This window comes from Periplaneta americana, chromosome 7 (assembly GCF_040183065.1).
Source record: "Periplaneta americana isolate PAMFEO1 chromosome 7, P.americana_PAMFEO1_priV1, whole genome shotgun sequence".
NCBI classification, from domain to species: domain Eukaryota; kingdom Metazoa; phylum Arthropoda; class Insecta; order Blattodea; family Blattidae; genus Periplaneta; species Periplaneta americana.
The window spans coordinates 160,207,856-160,231,151 of NC_091123.1; the positions used below are offsets into that span (position 1 = coordinate 160,207,856).

Consider the following 23,296-nt stretch of genomic DNA (forward strand, 5'->3'; position numbering starts at 1 on the left):
GCCGATTAGCTACATCCTACACTAATCACCAGGCTTAGGATCCGAGATACTTTAGCAACCAATGTACGCACAACTTCACTATAGAGTTCCTTGAACATAGTAGACAGACATACTGTGAATGTAAACAACGACGTCAATATGTTGCATTATGTTTTACTGTTAATAGTACAATCTAGTGACGGTGGAAAATGAAGTAGGATAAATATCTCAAGTTTTCATGTCCCTCGGCGATATTGAAGGCGTTAGCGTTACAATGAACAACCATATACATATTTGCAACTAGTTCGAAAAACTGTTTACTGTAAATTGAAAATGCACTGTGATGGCCTGAGTTCGTTTCGTAGGGAGAGACGGAAGAATACTGTACCACTGATCATGAACTGGATTGTACACTAACGCACAGGTTGCATACAAACAATTGTTCTTCCTATGATACAAATTGTGAAGTGAGATATACTGCCTAATAATAGATGTACATATCAGAGGATAGAAAAACATTTATAATATATTAACATGTCTTTATCCTAATGATAGTCTTCGAGACTTGGGACCCGATGCAATAAGTTTACTATGCATGCACTATAGGTTGTTGACTCGCTGCAGGTAGTGAAAGATAGAGATGTGTTGAAGTAACAACGTTGCTATTTAGAGTAGAGTACGGTAGTATGGGGAAACACACATATGTACATTCTGAAAGTAAATATAGGGGAGAGTCGGGTAGTATCGGACATCGGGTAGTATCGGACAGTGCGTTTCTTTCATCTACCACCATATGGTAGTATCCGAATGACATGGTTACGTTTCTCTATGCGATATCACAGAAACGTAACCATGTCAATCAGGTACTATTATCGTATGGTAGAGGAAAGAAACTCACTGTCCGATATTACCCGATGTCCGATACTACCCGACTCTCCCCTACATTACACAATGACAATGTCAAAAGAATGTGAAAAGCATTTATTCTCCTGTCGTTTATAAGCATTTGTGTTTAATTATAAACGGTGTTAAGGTGGAAATAAACTTGTAGCAATTTTAAATTCTTCATTTATCCTATTGGTCGTCTTTAGGAAGTACAGTTACAGTACCGAATTGCAATGTACTACAAGATACATTTTCAGTGTCTCAAACGTAAATCTTTTTCGGTTATCTGCCAAACAAAGTTTGTACTGTGAAAAATCGCACTCTTCGTCGCATGACGTGATAGAAGCTAAACGAAAACACCTAACCTCATTGCAATCTCTAAGAGACAGTCCTTTATTCTCGGGTGACTCTATGTCCACTAATATGTTACACAATGTTCCATATCTGTTATTTTTACATAAAATTGATTTCCACATCTGTTCTACACGTCCAATAACCGGTGTACTTGTTGTCTCATTAATTCTCTGTGTCATTTCCTCAACTAATTTGAGGGCTTCCGGCATCTGTTGCTCTGACTTTTCTAACCGTGTAATAGCTTCAGACACAGTTTGAAAATAGGTTTGTATGAAAACCAAATTATTCGTCAGAATCTTCAAATCCAGAGCGTTTTCCTTTGCGTATTTGTTGGCATTCATTCTACAGTACCCCCACCTACTGTACGCTTTACCACTATACTCAATACGCCGTTATGCGGATTTTCCACTGAACTGCTCTATTGGGTCCGAAGTCTCGAAGCCTAGTAATGATATATTCAATATAGGCCTGAGAATGATTATTTGACTGGCAATAAAAATTGTGTATATTCATTCAGGTGGAGCAGCGTAACCCGGAGTGAGACTAGTGGCCAACAGGCTTGGAGCTCACATATTTACAGACGTGGACAAATTATTAGCAAAATTGAAGATTTGTATTATATATTTTTACGAAATATGATTCTTCAATTCAGACTAGTTGACATTTTTGCGTATTTCCAAATTATTAGTAAAATTGAAGATTTGTATTGTATATTTTTAGAAAATTTGACTCTGCAATTTGGACTACATTTGATATTTTTGCATATTTACAAATTATTAGCAAAACTGAAGATTTTTATTATATAATATTTTTACCAAATTCAACTCTAGAATTTGAACTACAGTTCACATTTTGGATATTTCCAAATTATTAGCAAAACTGAAGATTTTTATTTAATATTTTTACAAAATTTGACTCTTCAATTTTGACTGCAATTGACATTTTTGCATATTTATAAATTTTTATAAAATTAAAGATTTTTATTATGTATTTTCACAAAATTTGGCTCTTCAATTTAAACTATAGTTGACATTTTTGCATATTTCTGTCTACTATAATGATGGAAATATGCAAAATTGTCAACTGTAGTCTAAATTGAAAAGTAAAATTTTGTAAACAGAATTATCATAAAAATCGTCAATTTTGATAATAATTTTTTCCACGTCTGTAGTTTCGTACAGCCCCCAACCCCTTGCAAGGACGCGTTTTGCGTATTTTGCGTACCTTTTAAATTTGTCCTCCCAATTCTCCTCTTTCGATTTTCGATTTTTTTCGATTCGATTTCATCAAAACCTGAAACAAAATGAATTGTAAAATTTATAAAAGAATTGTAGTATTATTATTTATGTGTATATTGTTGTTTTACATTTCAGATACAGAAGATTTGGATGGATTTCAACCTTCAGATCGACGAAGGAACATAATATTACAAAACTGTATTTTCTGTAAATCTGTTGTTTTCACTCTCATCATGTATGAATATAAAGAGAGATATAAGTAAGAGTATCCTAGGCTTTTATGTTACCCTACACCTTACCAATTCCTAAATGCTGAATAGGCTAAACGGCCCAAGCCTGGAATATATTGTTGATTTATTATAATTTATATTATTAATAAATAATGGGGATTAAAGTTGAATTATTAGCTAATAATTAATAATACTGAAATATTGTAGAGAAAATTGTTTTGAATTGACATCGCTTCAAATATATCAGTGGCGACTCTTGCATATTTCTTAAGAGGAGGAAAGACGTTAACAGCACAAAATGACACCTTCTTGAATGAAACATGCTACAAATTAGCCTACAAGCATACATGTAATACCAGGTAGTGTTGGGGTTGGTCTTCCCTTTTGTGTAGCAATAACATTGAACAACAAATTTTTACTTTTGGTCTTGCTCCGAAATAGAAATAGGTGAATAATACTAACATATGTGCTCTAAATCCGAATTTAAAATCAAAATTGCTCCATCACGTACCATTTTCCGGGAAAAGTGAATTTAATTTTTTTTATAAAAAAACTTCTTTTTTTATTTTTCACGGCTACTGATAAAATTACGACAGACTAGGGATTCAAAATGCCTCACAATACTTGAAAAATGTGTACTGGATACAAGAATTATGTTACATAGTTTAAAACACAAAAAAACACAACAACAATAAAAATATTTCATGTGTATAATGAGGAAAATCTCGGAATTTGAACTTATCATTTAAAAGATTTTCTGGACGACTTTCGCTTACAACCAAACCCGGGACTATTTTTTACAAGGAACCAACAATAGTCTGCAAGTATGCTGGATGATGATCTCATTTTATATCACCTTTCCATTTCAGATATTTCTTGATGAAATCTTTCCCCATGCTCGTCGTTTACCGCTCCAAGGTCAGGAGGAAAGAAATCCAAATGAGAATGCAGAAAGTGTGTTTTGAAATACATATTACACCCCATTTTGTCATAAGAAGTTAACATGGTTTCCACAAGTTGGATGTTGTTGTCTGCCCTAGAATTTCCAAGGAAATTTGAGCAAACATCTTTGAAAGCGCGCCATGCCATTTTTTCTGTAACGAAAAGTTTTTCCTCAAAGAGTCAGCCATAATTTTTCGAGTTTGTGGACAGATGAAAATGTTCTCTTTTAATTTGCCTTCACTCAAACTGATAAACTTTTCTTTTAAATACTGAAAACCACACCCTTGTTTGTCCATTGCGTAGAACTGTTATGAAATTTACTGAATAAAAGGAACCAATATCTGTTTATTTATTAGAAGTACAAAATAACGTGCTAACAATCATAAGAAACCGGAAATAGGTCATAAACTCATAAAATGCATTAGCTTTTGTTTTGGTTTACAACCCCCAACCCGCACCAGATGTTTCCTGGGAGAGCATTTATAGAAAAGTTAAATCATAGTATATCTTAAAAACCTTACGTGATACGAAGGAAAAAGATGCATTTTCTGATTCAGCGCACACCAAACCATAAGAGACATATTGTTTTAAGTCGGAGCAAAATTCTTGTTGTTTAGTGTAATCTGTTCTTGTAAACTGAGTTTCCTAAATTGTCCAAAATATAATGTGTTTTCACTTCCATCACTGTTGAACAATTGCGCAAATTAACATTACAGCATCACACGTGTGGAAGAGACCAGCTACTAACACATAACCGTTTTACGGAATTGGGAATGGGAATAATCTGTTAAGAAAGCATAAAAACTGTACCCATCCAAGTGATCTGTGTTGCCACTTGTACATTTTACAAGTTCAATGTCACATGCTTTTGAAGAATGTCAGGTCTTGTAAAATCATACTACCATTATCGTTAAAATATAGTTGGAGCATTTAAGGTTTAAGTGAGCTATCGGTGGCCGATTAATTTCTTTATATTACAAAATTTCAAATATATTTGTACAAAACTGACAACTTCGCTGTCGCCCTATCTATAGGTATCCTACAAGCAAAACTCAGCTCGGTCTCCTAGCGGCGCGCATGCTATACCCCTCTTACCCCGTACAGTAGGCGTGAGAGCATGCTGAGAACAGAAGCATACGTCATCTGCGCTAGATAGTCACGCCCCCTGGTTTCTGCACGCTGAGTTTTCCTTGTCGGATACCTATAGTAGACAATGGGTAGTAAGAATAGAGCTTAAGTACTTTCTCAAGGTTTATACTTTTGAGTATGAGCACTTACTGTGATTATATACTCGTAACCACTGGAACATACTCATATTCGTAAGAATAAAGACATTCTACCTAACGCGAATATATACTCATATCTACACCCTTCTTGATCGTTTAAAAGTTAGTATGTACTCATGTTACCTATCCTCTTTGACCACATTGCATCACGATGCTCAGTTTTTTTGTTATAGACTTTCACATGCTATCCGCATGCTGTAGTGGTTTGTGTTTTGCTTTTTATAAATAAATAAATACGTAAATAAACAAACGAACAAATAAGTGAATAAACAAATAATTAAATTAATTAAGAAATTAAATAGTAAAATAAATAAATTAAATAAACAAATAAGTAAATAAATAAATGAATAAATAAATAAACATGAAAGAGAGAGTGAATCAGATAAGTGACGTTAATAAACAGGAAACAAGAAAATAGCACTGGGAAATCGTCATTACGGGATGTTGGATAGAGATTACAATCCATTTCTAGAATTCCAGTTATGCTAATTCTATTTTTTATTATAGAGAGTTTTATATATTGCATTTTGCAATTCAAATTTTACAAAATAAACTGGAATTGTTAATTATATTTAACAATACAATCTAACCTTATAATCTGATAGCCATTCATATTTTTATAGGTTATGTTTTTCATGAATAACAAATACGTGTTTAACCTTTTTCACATCCACTTTTGTGAAGCGTTAAAGGCTTCTGAAGTTCACATCTTTTTCTATATTTTTCCATGAGGCACTAATCGTTCATAAATTCTGCCTTTTTTTATTTAACTTTAAACTAAACACAAATCAACAAATATTCAGAATTGAGCCTGCTACAAACCATACTCAGAATAACATGAGAACGAACTTATAAATATGAGAATATACTAGCTTTTATTCTTATCAAGCATGAGTATATATTCTGTACAAGATGGACACTTGAGTATATTCTACTATGCTTCCATGTTATGAGTATGTAATCAAAAATGAGCAGGTACTCAAATGTTTTTATTCTTACTAACAAGAGTATATACTAAAAAAAAGTCCAGTATATACTATACACTCATGTTTATTCTTACCACGGAATGAATGGAAATTAATTTCAGGGGTCAAAAAGATATGTGGTACTAACGTAGAACTACTTCTTCTTTGTACTATATAAACCCGACTTTAACTTTCAAATTTCCTCGAAAATTTCAAACCATAGTAGCCTATATAAAGTGCAATAAATAATATTTGACTTATAATTTTAAAAAAGTTTATGTGGTGTCTTTCATAGCTATGCGTAAAACTGTTTTTATTATGCCTCCTCCTATCTGTTATAGTCTGGTTGAATGCAACATAGCTAGATGGCAGCGGTAGCGAGCTTGCTGCACGACCCCTCGCTTTCTGTCTGCTACACTATTTCCAGCCCATGCGGAGAACCAGTTGTTTGTTCTCCATAACAGGCGAAACTAATATGTTCGAGGTATACTTACTATTAGCCAATGTAATCAGATGTAGGATTCTGGGTAAAAGTATGAATTTCCTTTTCAATTATATAGTTACTTTCATGCTTTATTAAATTTAATGCATATTGAAAAAAATATAATATATAGGGACATTACTTTATTTTTACCAACATTTTTAACATTAACCTGGCTATACTCGGAAACACTGTTGCCCCCTTCCATTACAGGAGTTTGATGTTACTAGTGCAATATGTAAACAAATCATTTTACTAGGTATAGGAGGAGAGAAAAGTAGTGTATCCATTTATGTTGTAGGGAAATACGATATTACGATTTTCAGTTTGATCATCACTTTTACGGAATTTATCAAAATACAGTAGAGTAGTAACATTTTTTTTCAAAAACTCACTTTTTAGGCGGCTATGTTCGTTATGTAATGTCTACTTTATTTAGCATATTAATTATTGATGTTAACATACAATATAGAGAGTGCATTTAAATTGAGTGGGTCATAAGTAAAGGGCTGTAAGTGCACTTAAGTTACTTTTGAGAAAATGGGGTTTACATATTTAAGCTTTCGTAAAATCGGTGAAATTTTTATTTAAATTTTAATGTGTGATGCGATTAAAATATCCCTTTGCCACTAAAGTTGTAGATACTTTAGCTTACACTGGATGCACTTAACTCATGTTATTACAAATGTCACTAGCATTCCTTTGCTTCTAGCCATCTCAATTCAAAATAAGCTAATCTGAATTTTTAAACAAGTTGCTGAAAATGGTTGCCGTTCATTACAATGCAGGCTTCAATTCTTTACGCATATTATTAAAAACATTTTAAAGCATATTGTAACGTTTTATACTGAACAACAGTATCATTTTATTATCTCAACAATAACTCTTCACTTTCTACAATTTAATTTTACTCCCGTCAACAATGGGATTTTCTCTCCACACAGTAACACAGTTTTCGTTATTGCACTCCACTGACGACAATGACAATTTACTTGGACTATTACGAACAACAATGAACTGTTAATCTTAACTAATATTCACAAAGCACTATTTACAACACAGAACTGTCAGTTCTCAGTTCACAGCTCGTTTGTCTTGGCTAGTTCTTCTAGCTCAGTCACTCGCGTTCACAGAATCTCGAACCCCAGACCTTCAGAGACGATTCGCTGAACTTCGAACTCAGGTCCCCCAACTGCGGTTCACTGCACTCGAACTCCGGGCTTCAGGCTCCACAGTTATGGACACAACTCAAGTCGCACTCTGGTCTCGAAGCTGGCTTCACTGCTACACAAGACTGGCTTACTGACTGACTGACGTTCACTTGCGTCTTCTCTTTTATAACCAAACTATAGTTTCTGGAGAGTTCGCCAAAGATTCCACTCTCGAATAATCCGAATTTCCACTTCGACGGACTTCTGGACGATTCGGGAGGGTCTGTCCCCCCTTCACTCCGCACGTAGCAGTTTGCTTCATTCCATTCTCGGCAAGCACCAGATGCGCGCGCAACCTCCCTTCGCGCGTCGCAGTAGTACACCGCCCCTCTACCCTCTCAGCATCCAGACGCTCCCCTCGCCGCCACACCTAAGCGACCAACGGACACGCGTTCGAACCCCGGTGTAGCTGTCACAATATTCTCTGAAATTGAATTTATCGTTTCTTCAATATAATTTTTTAGTACGATATTATTAATATAGGTTCTTTCTTCCATAGAAAACGCAACCATATTTCTGAAACACATTATACACTGCAGTGTTTACTTCACTGTTGAAGACTTCGAATGCAACAGCGGCCGTAAGTTTGTGTGTCTGACGGGAGCAAGGACATTAGTGGAGGGGTGGGAGTGAAGTACATTCAGAAATGCAGGTACAATAAAAATGCAAGTAAAAATAAAATGATGTCCCTGTATATTAATTACTGGCAGAATTTTAAATTTAATAAAAATTCACCACGCTACTCACGACAGCCATTGAGAATCACAACCAATGTTTGTTTTTTTTTTATTACGACTTTCCTCAAATTAAGTTCCTTTCGGTTTTCTCAAAAATTAATTTTCTTCAAGGCACACTATCTCTTTCGAACTTTCCGCTCCGCCTGACGCTACAACACTTTGACATCCAAGCAGGATTGGGCGAGTAAATTATCTGTACGTACTTTAGTGTAATTTACATGTAAAATACGTAATGTAGAAAACTGTTTTATACACGGAGTAATAAACTGACATTTATTGATTTTGACAATCTAAACATCAATTACTTCATTCCTTTTAAGTCCTGGTAAGAAAAATGTCTGTTGCAGCAGAAAAAAATTTTTTGTAATTTTATACAGTAGTTTTTATATAGATTATAACATTTGTTCTTACTTACTTTCATTCACTCTAATACTTAGAAAAATAGCAATGCCTTTCTTACTTCCACGTTGTTTGTTGGAAAAACCCCATAACATTTTTTGGAAGACTTTATATATATATATATATATATATATATATATATATATTATCAAACACAACTAATTGAGAATAAGCCTAACATTTAGCAACTAATATCACTTGTGAAATACATTTTGCGAATTAAAATAAAATTAAACTAAACTGTTTTTATTGATTTCCCAAAAGTTTTGTTCTTGTCATGTGTGAGGTTTTAAAAATAAACTATTTTAGTGGTGAAGGTCTTTTTATAGTATAACACTTAGAGGTAAATATGATTTGAACACAATAACTCATTAAATGTAAAATTTCCTAAATTTTCTGTAGTTAATAACTAATCATTAAAGAGTTGGCAAGCATGGCTGAATAGACTTTTTGTATATCAGAACATAATGAACTTATTTTATCAATCTTCGCTTCCACCGACATTACTATGTTTGTTGGTCGTAGGCCATGTGTACAGTTCTGTGTAGAAACCTTTCTCTTCATCCGGTATGAATTGCAGAATGTTCTTAAGGTCTCCATTTTTTTAACATTAATTGATAGTCTCGAGTTATAAGTTAGGTTTGTTGGGAATTCAAACGGTAAATTTTCATCACAAACTGAACAAAGGAAGACTAAAATATAAGTTCTTGGAGGTATTTTACACTTTTTACATTTATTACGTTAATTGCGCATTATTTACGCGTATTTTACTGTAATGTAAATAACTTTTTTTACGCGTAAAGACCCAACCCTGCATCCAGGTCACGTGCCCAAGTTATTCCACCCTAGATACGCCACTGTTCATCATATTTTTCAATATAATCATCGTTATAGTAGATCGAAACCAAGTTAGGGGATATATAGGGTAAACCGTAAGTAATGTCTTTAGTTTCAGGGGGTTATTCTTTGAAATACTTCAAACAAAAAAGTTTAATACAATTTTGCTCGTCTTTTGCTTCCTTTCCGAGATAAAAATTGAGGAGCGTTTTTGCAAAAGTCGATAGATGCAGAAATTTTAGATAGTGAATTACATATGGATATCGTATGTTTTCTACCTCCGGAATCGATCTATGAAATCAGATTTACTAAAACTTGATTCATACCGTATGTAGAGACTACCAAATCTTCAAGGTTTTTTTCAAAACTCGATAGATCCTGTCACTTAGTGTAATTTCTGTAAAATCTCGATTTCTGCATCTATCGACTTTTGCAAAAACGCTCCTCAATTGTTTTATTTAAAAAAATTTGTAGCGTGTTTTGATTTAATTCCCGATATGCTCAGTCAATTTAAGAGAGCAGTGTATTATGATAATAAATTATTGAAATAATTTTAGTTTTGTCCTTTAAATGTGCAGAAATTCGATCCGAGGAAATGTAATATTTTAAAATTCCTTTTCAGAACGAAAATTTACATTTGTTTGCATGAAATTTCTGCACATTTAAAGGACAAAACTAAACTTCTTTCAATCATTTATTGTCATAATACACTACTCTCTTAAATTGACTTAGTATATTGGAAATTAAATCAATGGCTTTTTCAAAACATGCCCTGAAATATTTCATATAAAACAATTTTTATCTCGAAAAGGAAACAGAAAAAGCAAAATAGTATTAAAAGGTTTTTGTTTGAAATAACTCAAAAAATAAACACCGGAAATTAATACAATCACTTATGGTTCACGTATATAAACCTTCGCTTTGCCATGTGCTATCGCAGGAGCGCTATTAAAGGTACGTTTTCCTCGGTGCGACTATTGCGATGATCGTTCAACGATGATCGTCTTTAACGACGATCGTACGTCTTGAATAGTCATTCAGGAAAAGGTTGAATATAATCGTCAGTCGCTAACGTTTAGCCTATTGTGAGAAAGACGTGTATCATGGCTCCTTCGTTTTCTGATGCTGATGATGAAATTCTTCTCGAGGAAGTGGCGATCATCCCTCACTGTGGCAGCTGTCACATGCGTCCTACAAAGGGTCAAGGACAATATATGGGCTGAGTTTGTCAATAAAGTTGGAAAATTAAGTTATTAATTAAGTTATTTAAATTTTTTATGCAATCTCTCTTCATTATTGAGCTGAAGCAGACGGTGTTTTTTGGCTCTTTTCATCCCATACGTATGGAGAAATATTTCGTCGTCTTCCATCTCCTCAATCAAAGGCACTTAAGTAATCTTTTACGTCTACTTATTAAACTCATTCTGTTAAACACAATCTTCCTTTAGAACAGCCGTGGCGAAAATGTGACTCACGAGCACATTGTGGCTCGCAATGATAACTATGCATTTCTCTTGCTTCCTACCTTCTCCAACCCCCACCCTCTCACTCACTGGAGTCAAACACCGTTCCATTTGTATTTGTCTCTGACCTGCGAGTGGCGTATCGTCGCAATGTCTCTTTCGAAACCATATACCTCTACAAAAACGAAAGTTTTAAGTAGGATGGGAGGACGCATTTTTTTGCTGCCAGTATGATGAGAATATGAAATGTATGATTTGTTCACAAGTATTACGAGGAAAACGGTTGTATAACATAAAACGGCATTATACTACATGTTACTCATGAAACATTAAAAGGTTAAGTGTTATTGTTATTATTATTATTATTATTATTATTATTATTATTATTATTATTATTATTATTATTACTCGTATTATTATTATTACCTCTGTACGTCGATCATTTTTCAGCAGATGTACGAATAATACGGTTAGATCTCCAATTTAAACTCACAGATTTACAACGTAATGTTAAATAAAAGTTAGATGTAAGGACTTGAAAAATGTTAAACGTTTCAAATCTTTGCCAAAAAATAAATATCCGAAGCTTCGTTCATTCGTTTGCTCTGTTGAAGCCATGTTCGCTGTAACTTACGTTTGTGAAAAATGATTTTCAACAATGAAAATAGTAAAAACCAAATTTAGATCACGACTGACAGACAAATACCTTCGTGATCAACTACGACTGGCAGTAAGTGACATAATTCCTGATTCTGAAACTCTGTCGCAGAGACATTCTGAAGACAGTTAATTTTAGGTTGTGATAATGTGTCCTATGTTTTCTTATTCATTTCTTTCTTCGTTACACGTACTAAACATTAGTTTGTAGCCTTGTACTGTATAAAATTATATTTGAGTGCTTGACTAAGGAAAATGAAAATCCGTTAATAAGTCAGACAGTTGCTTCACTTCCCCTTCGGGTGTCCGCCTCCCTCCATAGGAGTTATGGACGTTGCAGGTTACACAGTGGCTAGGCGCACGATCACATTTTCGCGCCACGGATGCTCTAGAACGATGCAATTGGGAATGAAAACACGCGACTAGTGAAAAATCAATAAATCGTAGACGCTCCGAGCAAAATGGTAACCAACGATTATTGTTCAACGTTTCATCATTCAACAATAATCGTTGAACGATCATCGCAATAGTCGCACCGAGGAAAACGTACCTTTATGACTACATCCGGATATCGTTAGGTGTCTTTCCGTCAACTATAACTGTTACGTTTTTTGACAAAAATTGCCGTAAAATGACCATGTATTATAAATGTGTGAATATCAATGAGATATATCCTGTGCACCTGTATTATAGACCAGTAATTGAATTTCTGTGTCAGAAGTATAATAAACTAGAGCGGAAGGCATCGATTTATATATCACAACGGAAATAAAATTATGATTATGAACTCACATGAAGAAATTCAAGCTTGAAATACAATGACGTGGCGAGAGGAAGCGTTTGTAATTCACCTTATTGAAATATGGTATAAATTTGACAAGAATTTGTCGATCATCATATTATTACAAGATGAAGCTTCTTTCGTTCCTATCAACTCTGGCTGTCGTCACTCATATATCACTGGTAGGTTTCCATTATTGGTAAGTTTAAAATATTTTGTTACCTGTTGTTAGTATAGTATTCTTATGAAGAGCAAAATTGACGAAATTTTTCCAATACGTACCCCTAATCTATTCCTTTCAAAATTGTACAATTATTTCTCTAGCACCTTCTCCATCTTTTCCCAAACACCCCTTTATTATTTTCTTCTTGCCTTCTGCTATATTTACCCTACTCATCACTCCATATGTATGTATGTATGTATGTATGTATGTATGTATGTATGTATGTATGTATGTATGTATGTATGTATGTATGTATGTATGTATGTATGTATGCATGCATGCATGCATGTATGTATGTATGTATGTATGTATGTATGTATGTATGTATGTATGTATGTATGTATGTATGTATTTACACTGCAAGTGGGCAAGCACCCGGTGGCAGTGGTATACACAATATAAACAATACACAATAAAATTACAATACACAATACAATTATGCAATACACAATACAATTATATACACAATACAATAAGAATACACATTACAATTTAACACAATAATTACAACTAATAATAAAACATAAAATAACCTAATTTTACAATACAACCTACATATGTATAGGCCCTACATAAGTTTCAATAGTCTTTCACTTTACTTTCATCTCACTCACTGTAGTGGCACTACGACGCATTTCACCGACACTTTAGGACACATTTCATTGACACTATAGAACACATTTCATTGCCGCTATAAATTATCACTGATCGGAACTATTCACTGCACTGTAAAACCATAACTTCACTGACTCACCTCGCTTCACTGATACAACAGTTCAAATAAGACAAATAATTACACACTTATGCATACTTATAAACAGAACTACATTTAAGCTAAACATTTCTAGTCTAAGATCCTCTTACATGCTATTTTTAAATAATTTACCATTCAAACCAATGGAGTAACTCGTCAGGCTAAATAAATACACGTCACCTTAAAAAATTAAATGTTAAATGTCACCTTAATTTTAATTTGCACTTTATACACAACTTTTCAAGTTATTCTTGAATCTCCTTAAGGAAGGACAGCCCTCAAAGACCGCTGCAGGTAGGTCATTCCAATCATTAATTGTAGTTCTATTTAAAAATGAGAATTTACCTACATCCGTTTTCTGTTTCCTACATTTGATTTTAAAATCATGATCATTCCTACCATAGTACGTTGGCTTTTCTAACCGAGCCGTTATGTCTACCCATGCTTTCTGACCTAGATGTGCTCTATACAATGATGTTATTCTAGTTTTCCTACGTCTGTTTTCCAAAGTTTCCCATTTAAGTTCTTTTATCGTATCGTTTCCATCTTCTCTTTTATCTGTAACAAATTTAGCTGCCCTATACTGGATTCTTTCTAAGGAATTTATTTTATGTATTCTATAGGGATCCCAACATGTAGTTCCGTATTCCATTAACGGTCGCACTAGCGTTAGATATGCTATTTCCCTCGATTTGGGGCTAGCCTTTCTCAAGATTCCCATAATAAAGTGAAGTGCCCTCCATGCTTTACCCGTAACACTATCAGCATGCTCTCCCCAAGAAAGTTTGGAGTTTAAATACACTCCTAGGTATTTACAACATTGTTCTTAATGACGTGACTGAAATGATATAGCAGTGCAGATACTACAAAGGTTTGTTCGTACAGCAAGTTTGTGATGGTTCGAGAACTGTTTGCAAACTGTTCAAACTTCACCTATTGCGCATGATCGGTTTGAAAACTAATTTCAAACCATCCGTGATTTGAGCTGTACGAACGCATTTTCAAACTGGTTGGAACCACTGCCGTTTAGATAAGTGTTTGAACTTACGACAGCAGAATAAATTAATTGAAATATTGTGATACTTCATATTGTTGAGAGAGATTCTCTGCTACATGGCGGGTTACACGAAAATATAAATTCGTTGTTATTGCACCTAGGGATATGTTGAAAATAAGTTTCATTTTAGGGCCTGTCTCTTTCCTCAAATAATTCCAGCAAATCTAACTCATCCCCACTGGTATATATTCTATATCGTTATCACTATAAATGTTTGAATCAGACATCTGAAAGAACAATTACAGGCCTAAATTAGCCTAACTTCTATTTCAAAACACTTTTGGAAAATAATTTTGCTACAATTAATCTGGAAACGACTTCAGAATAATACCGCATATGCCTAAGTACATAACTTATATGCCGTTATTTCATCATTGGTGCAATACATCTTTTTTATGCACCAAAATTGGATCGGTGTCGGGTAGAGTTCCCGGGTAGCTCAGTGGGAGAGAGTTGGTACGTTTAACCAAAGGTCCCGGGTTCGATACCCGGCCCCGGAACAATTTTTCCCTCGAAATAATTCAAATTAACTTTACAGGGAGTTATTCCTGAAAGCTTAATTTGTGTAACATTAACTTCGTCTGTGCTATATATTGGTTTTATAAATTAAATAAAAATAGCTTGACGTGGAGTATCCAGAGAATTAAATGTTACATGTATTGAATAGAAAATAATAGTACGCTTATAACTTAAGCGGTAAAACTTTAGAATAGTACGCACTCTTATATATAGTATTACTTTCCTGAAAAATGGCAATTATACGAAGACAACAGTACTAAAATACAATTGATTGTTTATTTAGGGCAGGGGTCTCAAGGCCAACGCATAAAAGTTGTTACAGAGAGAAAATGTTGATAGCGTAGTCAGTGAAGAGATAAGCGCAATACCCGAAGATAGCCGATCGTTGATTCATGTCACACGCATGAGTGAGCTAAGTTGTAATGTCAGGGGAGAAATTCCACAAAGCTGCACTTTTGAGTTGTACTGTCACAATAGACGGTTGTTTTCGGAAGGAATACAATTTCGTAAGTAGTTTGCGGTAGTAGTAGTAGTAGTAGTAGTAGTAGTAGTAGTAGTAATAATAATAATAATAATAATAATAATAATAATAATAATAATAATAAATTTATGTTTAGTTATGTATTAATGAGTAAAAAGAAGACATCTGAAGAACCATACATGTTACGTAATTATTTAAGCACAAGGAACTGGCTACCCTACCCCATTATCTCCTGGCCTAGTTGTCTCATAAGTGGTGCCTTGTTAGTATCACTTGTGAGGTTCAGACTTGTCTTCGGACAGTTGCCTAGACGACAACAATACTTCATTTCTAATAAATGGTTTTTGGTATCTCTCTTTGTTTTAAGTTTATACTATATTTAATAAAATAAAATTCAATTAAATAATATTACAATTAAACTTGTTGATTGTTAAGGTACGTGTTCTTACGATACGTCAATATTTATATATTAATTATAATAATAGTTAAATAATATGTTTCGTAATGTTCTCAATAATTAACAATAAACAAAACATCTTAGAAATTCACAATTATTTTAAATTAGAATTATTCAAATCTTAAATCTGATCTCAAATTCTTTTCTCAAGTCCTTCAGTACATCATTATATTTGTTACACTGGTCTTGATTCAAATTAGGTAACAATTTTAGATTAATGAAATGGTAACAGTTACCCACTGAAACTTGCGATTCCCACTTTCCCTATGAAAGCTTTTATTTCTTCATACATTTGCGGTAATAAGGACATTCTTTCTTCGGAGATGGAGACAACATCGTAGCGGTTGCAGATATCTATTCAAACGACGCGATCAATGACGTCATCCGGAGATACACGAACTGCTCCTGCATCTTGTTCCACTCTTACATAAAAAATAGATAGAGAGGAGGAAGTGCTCCGAGAAAGCCCTATTGAGACGTCTGATTTAGGGCATACTCATATAATAATAATAATAATGATTTATTTTAGCTGGCAGAGTTAAGGCCGTAAGGCCTTCTCTTCCACTCAACCAGCAAAAAGTGTATATACATATGCATGAACTTACAAAGAATCCAACAATTTGATTGAGATGAGAGTTACATGTATACAAAAGTTATTTACAAATTAAACAACAAAATACTATGAACTATTAATTAAACACTGAAATAAACTGTGTAGCAGAATTAAACTAAAATACATAGAATGTTAATATATTTCAAATAATATTAGATAATAGAAAGAGATTATTACGAGACAATTAAAATACAGCACAATCAGGATGCTGTCTAAAGAAAAAAGTAACAATGTAGTCAGTGATAGCTTAAATCAGTATGATTGGAGTGAAATGCTAATAAGGTTATCTTTTAAGCTGTTCTTAAAGGTGTTTATTGTCTTGCAGCCCCTAATACTTTGTGACAAGGAATTCCATTGACGCGAGGTGGATATTGTAAAAGATGATGAATAACAAGATGTTCTATGAAGAGGTATACTTAGCGTGCCACAGATAAGTGATCTGGTATTTACGTCGTGGTTAGAGTATAGATAAGAGAAACGAGACGAAAGGTAATTTGGTGTTGAAGTGTGCAGAATTCGAAAGAGTAAAGACAAAGAGTGTAAAGTTCTACGTTCTTTAAGTCGGAGCCACGAGAGACTTGCGAAGGACGGTGATATGTGATCATACCGTCGGATGTTGCACACGTATCTGACGCACATATTCTGAGCTCGCTGTAACTTGACTGACAATTCAGAACTTAGGTCACTTAACAAAACGTCACAATAATCGAAGTGCGGCGTTACTAGGGTTTGCACTAGGGTAAGTTTTAGTTGCTGGGGCAAGAAGTTTCTCAAGCGACTCAAACAGTGAATGGAGGAACAGATTTTTTTTATCGTTTCTTTAACTTGAAAATTCCAACTTAGATTATTATCAAAAAAGAAGCCAAGATTTTTTACGACAGATGAATAAGGGATTAGCGTGTTGTTAAGAGTAACAACTGAAAGATTACTGTTATTAAGGGAGTTAACTAAACGCTTATGTCCAATAATTATGGCTTGAGTCTTACTTGGATTAAGTGCGAGTCCGAAATTGGCCGCCCAAGTGGAGACAGTGGCTAGGTCACAATTTAACTTGTCAATCGATTCATTGATCGTAATCGATTCATTGATCGTAATCGATTCATTGATCGTATCGATTCATATAGGTTATGATGTAAATAACATGCAGGAAACAATGGCAAAATTATCTTAATGCGCATGCGTCATCTATGATTTGAGATTGGTGCACTTAATTCGCAAATCAATTCCGACTGTCAGGATTCTATTTGTAACAGTTTGACGTGCTGTATGAACGCGTGACTATTGGTCAGAAACAGTTTGAGTTTGAAGTTTGCGCTGTGCGAACAGTAGAATTCATGTGCGCATGACCGGAACTGTTCAAACCAGTTTGGAACTGCTGTGCGAACAAACTTAGGGGAGGGACGGGCAGTATCGGACATCGGGTAATATCGGACAGTGAGTTTCTTTCATCTACCACACGATGATAGTACCTGATTGACATGGTTACGTTTCTGTGATGTCGCATAGAGAAACATAACCATGTCATTCAGGTACTACCATATGGTGGTATATGAAAGAAACGCACTGTCCGATACTACCCGATGTCCGATACTACCCGACTCTCCCCTAATATTGTCACCAGGATGAAAATGCAAATAAATGTGCAAGTCGTTAGCATACATAATAAATACAATAATAAACGAAGACTTGAATTCGATTTCACTGTGGGCACACAAATTTGGATTAAGGTCAAATCCAGAGAAGCAGTCTTAATAGTAGTACTATTCCAGACATAATATTGAATGGGATTAAATACTTAGAAGGTCGAAATACAACAGTGTTCACAAGTTAAGATTTAAAATAATGGAGATAATTATTACAGTTGTCTGAACACTATTTATTGATGAAATAATAAAATAAATAAAATTGATTAGAAACCATCCCCCATCCCCCATCATCAGTGGTTGTACCACGATTACGGTGTAGTCCCCGAAACATGTATGGTTTCTAACCAATTTTATTTATTTTATTATTTCATCAATAAATAGTGTTCAGACAACTGTAATAATTATCTCCATTATTTTAAATTGAATGGGATTATTGTTAAATACAGTGAAACAGTTACAAACCTTAGCATTTTTATAGATAGCGATCTAAAATTGGAACACTCAGGTAACACACACATGCAAAAAAATATTTTCTCTACTTCACTCCTTGTTTCATATGAAAGAATTTCTACCACTTATTCTTAAAAAGAATAGTATTCAGACGCTTGTAATGCCACACTTTGATTATTGTAATTCCTTGATAACTAAGTAACTTTCTTTTTTTCTTTCTAATTAACTAATGTAAGTTCACTCTTCCATATGTATTTGTTATTTATAATATGTGTACATGATGTGATATGTTAGTCTATTTGTAAAAACTGACTCATTTGTTTATTATCGTTAGTAAAATGAAACTGAGAATAGATTTATTTTATAAAGCTGTTGCATGGCCAATGTAAGTAAATACAATAATTAAATTGCATTAAAGTGTAATTTAATAACAACACAGAACTAAAAATACGCAGTTCTTGTTTAAATAAGTAAATAAACAAATAAAAAAAATGAGTAACAAAAATCATACATATCTGATGTCAACATATTTCAGGCATTTTACATTCAACACCAACAATTTTACGTCCGACACTAAAAGAAATTTAATTTTTGGAAGAATGTGAAGCAGTAAATAGGGTTGGAATGACGCTCCAATTGTAACTTGTCTTAACTTAAATATAAAAATTACTTCACTCAAATTCAGGGTTGATATTTTCAGGCCATGCGAGAAGATTACTTGATTTCCAAAGACATTATTAAATATACAAAAATCTTCTGAATTTTACGTCCGACACCATGGAATTTCCCTCGAGTATTTGTGACAATGAAGCAAAGGCGTAAAAAAATATAGGCTACTAATGGAATTATTTTCATTTTAATAGGGTGAAGAAGCTGAAAAAAGTGATATAATGATGACGTGTATGGCTGAGGAGAACACAAAGGAAGAAGGTAATAGTCACTCATTTCATATTTACATAAGAATACTGTTTTTATTTAATTTTTAATCATGAAATTGTCTAATAGATATTCAGAAACTATAGCCTATCTAAAAATGGGACCTATATTTAAAAGCCGGAAAAAGTAATTTTTGAGTCAGATGTTGGTATCTTCATTTGTAAGCACAAGACTGAGCGAATTTACTCAGACGATAGCGTTTGAGACTCGCATTCGGAAGGCCCAGGGTTCAAACCCCGTGGCCGACCAATCTGACTGGGGTTTTTCATAGCTTTCCTCAGTCACAAAGGCTAATGTCGGATTGGACATTTACATGTCATGTTTCATCACGTCTCAATCACCAATATAACAAACAACAATCAAAATCTGTAATGAGTTACATCTACAATGGTAGAAATGGAATACTGGTATACTCACAGATCGTAAACATGCGATGTGACCAAAGCGTGTATAAATAAACATAACAAAATATAGGTTTTGGATTGAATGGGGCCGTACTCTGCTTATTGGCCAAAGCCTCAACAAAATGAAATTAAATAACAAAATATGATCCCTAAATTGTTAAACTAAGATGAACTGCATAATTTCCTATTTCAGTCAAATTTGTACGAATAAGTACGAAATACTATCAGTAGTGTTCAGTGACCATGTATTGTGGGTCCCTATCACCACGGCATGGCGCGTCCTCAGGTTGCGGATAGAGGAGACGGCCTCCAGATATGGAGGGTAGCTGCGAATATATTGAATAAGCAGTCGTGGACAGCCGATAAGGGGTGGTCCTCCAGCTTGGGGGTTGGGCGAAGGGCTAATAACCCATCACCGTAAAAAGCAGCTTGTTACGAAACCTAACAATAAGCCTCGGAATGGGACTGATTCTCCGGCACGACCACAGAAAAGGAATAAGGTTACAAGATTAGGTACATGGAACGTAACTAGTCTTTATAGAACAGGAGGGGTAACATTAGTAGCAAAAGAACTCCCTAGATATAGAATAGACTTCGTGGGAGTACAAGAGGTTAAGTTAGATGGGAATGGCATATCACAAATAGGCGATTACTTGTATTATGGGGAAGGAAACATTAATCACCAATTAGGAACGGGATTCTTTGTACATAAAAGAATAAAATCAGCAGTTCCAGAAATGCATATAGAGTGTTAATTGGGAGGCCAGAGGGGAAAAGACCTTTGGGGAGGCCGAGACGTAGATGGGAGGATAATATTAAAATGGATTTGAGGGAGGTGGGATATGATGGTAGAGACTGGATTAATCTTGGTCAGGATAGGGACCAATGGCGGGCTTATGTGAGGGCGGCAATGAACCTCCGGGTTCCTTAAAAGCCAGTAAATAAATGAGTGTTCAGTGGCGGCTGACGGAATTTAGATGTGATACTTAAATGTTACAAAACGGTATTAAATAAAAACAAACTATAACATAAGTTTAGCTTACTTATTTGAACTGGAATCCCACAGAAACTATCAATGATAGTAGTTCCATGAAATCAAGAATTTCCGTCACCTATATTTCATTGATAATATTCCGAGTGCATTCAGTCTGTCCTCCCACATACTCTGCGTTTGTATCTCCAGTTCAAACGCGCTGGTCTTAGATCCAGGCAGCCCGGTATCACAGTAAACAAAAGCGTTTTACTCGTATGCCATGAATATAAACAAAGGACAGTCCAATTACAGCAAACAAAAGAAGCGTTTTACTCGTATTCCATGGATATAAATAAAGGACAGTCAAATTACAGCAAACAAAAGAAGCGTTTTACTCGGATTACATGGATATAAACAAAGGACTGTCAAATTACAGCAAACAAAAGAAGCGTTTTACTCGTATGCCGTGGATATAAACAAAGGACAGTCAAATTACAGCAAAAAAAAGAAGAGTTTTACTCGTATGCCATGGATATAAACAAAGGACTGTTAAGTTACAGCAAACAAAAGAAGCGTTTTACTCGTATGCCAGAGATATAAACAAAGGACAGTCAAACTACAGCAAACAAAAGAAGCGTTTTACTCGTATGCCATGGATATAAACAAAGGACTGTCAAATTACAGCAAACAAAAGAAGCGTTATACTCGTATTCCATAGATATAAACAAAGGACAGTCAAATTACAGTAAACAAAAGAAGAGTTTTACTCGTATTATTCGTTAGACTTACATTTTTAGGTTTTCTTAATTTATCAACAATACATTTGTACAGAAGTATGTAACGTGAGTACTTTTTGAAAAGCTCTTAATAAGAATTATTCGAAAATATAAAAATATATTGGGTATTCCATTTAAAATAAGAAAGTTGGAGTTACTTCTGGTTAAACCGGAAGTAGAAAAAATTTGATAATATCAATATTGAGTTCTTAGTATACGGCTATGGGCGAATCCAGAAATGCATATAGAGTGTTAGTTGGGAGGCCGGAGGGAATAAGACCTTTGGGGAGGCAGAGACGTAGATGGGAGGGTAATATTAAAATGGATTTGAGGGAGGTCGGATATGATGGTAGGGAATGGATTAATCTTGGTCAGGATGGGGACGGATGGCGGGCTTATGTGAGGGCGGTAGTGAACCTCCGGGTTCCTTATAAGCCATAAGTAAGTAAGTATCCAGCTATCCCCAGACACCAAGTCTCATGTCACCAAACTACATGTTTCAAAAGTTATTTAGGTGGTCCCGGACATTTAACTAACTCTGTAGCCTATATTACAATACTATAAAGATAATCTTAACATTAGAATAGCCGAGTGGTCATTTTGACCGTTTCACCTGGCTCTACAAGAGGCTGAGGCTGGATGACCCATCTGTCAGCGTCGGATTCACAATGTCACTCAGGCCACCTGTCGTCCTCTCTCTTCTTCAGTGAGACAATGGGTAGGAACAGGCCTGGAGATTATTCAATTCCTGTGTTTTGATCTAACGTAAGAAGCATGATTTCTGTTGCCAGAGGAGTAAGAGAAACAGTAGGTCTAAAGTATATTTTATTGAGTAAAGTAATATATTATATATACCCATATATAAGAGGAACATTGAAGTATTATTGAGTGTTGTTTATTTTGTTATTTAGCGCTGTACTATGTATATATTAATAGAAGCGGTCAAAATGACCGCATCGGCGTTTCTAAGCACATAATTAGTTCCGGCAGTTCCAGTGTTAAAATATATGAATACATTATAAGAGGAAGATAATGATAATGCTATTAATTGGGTATGCTTTCAGATATTCGCTTTGTTGAGAAGAGGACACAACCAACTACACCAGAAGCTGAAGTAAGTCCAACAAATTAGAGAAGTGTTTATAGTACATGGTGCATGCATTTAATTTCTTTCGTATGAATAAAAATGAATCTCTTTCTAAAGATTGTATTAATATTTCTGTATAATGTAACCTTTATTATTCCTAGTTCTAGTACTGACTCAAATGTATTGGGTTATAGTATATCTTAGGCATATACAGGGTGTTAAAAGTATCCAATATTTTAGGAGGTGATAGTATGCATCAAAACAAGAAAATAATGTCTAATAAACATGGGTCCTACGACATATACTTTCTGAGATCTGAACATTTCTTCATAGGAGGTGCTCAATCTGACGTCCATTCATGGCAATGCATTTTTCTGCCCCACAATACACCAGACTACCAGATAATCATACCGTAGTTGACACTTTTGGCATGGAATACTGATACGTCGCAAGGAATACTAAAAACAAAAGTCTG

At 34.5% G+C, this 23,296-nt stretch overlaps 2 protein-coding genes across 2 annotated transcripts in view; both read left to right on the forward strand.

Annotated features, from left to right (window-relative positions):
• Obp22a (Odorant-binding protein 22a) overlaps positions 1–2,724 on the forward strand; it is a 31,726-nt gene extending 29,002 nt beyond the window's left edge. Inside the window, exon 7 of the mRNA XM_069830100.1 lies at positions 2,592–2,724. The gene's annotated coding sequence lies outside the window, so the exon portion shown is untranslated. The remainder of the gene's footprint in view (positions 1–2,591) is intronic.
• A 9,861-nt stretch (positions 2,725–12,585) lies between these two features.
• Positions 12,586–23,296, forward strand: part of LOC138702744 (general odorant-binding protein 69a-like) — a 33,107-nt gene continuing 22,396 nt past the window's right edge. Inside the window, exons 1-3 of the mRNA XM_069830043.1 lie at positions 12,586–12,627; positions 19,509–19,575; positions 22,799–22,848. Coding sequence (XP_069686144.1) covers positions 19,536–19,575; positions 22,799–22,848 — 90 coding nt within the window. The 5' untranslated portion in view covers positions 12,586–12,627; positions 19,509–19,535. The remainder of the gene's footprint in view (positions 12,628–19,508; positions 19,576–22,798; positions 22,849–23,296) is intronic.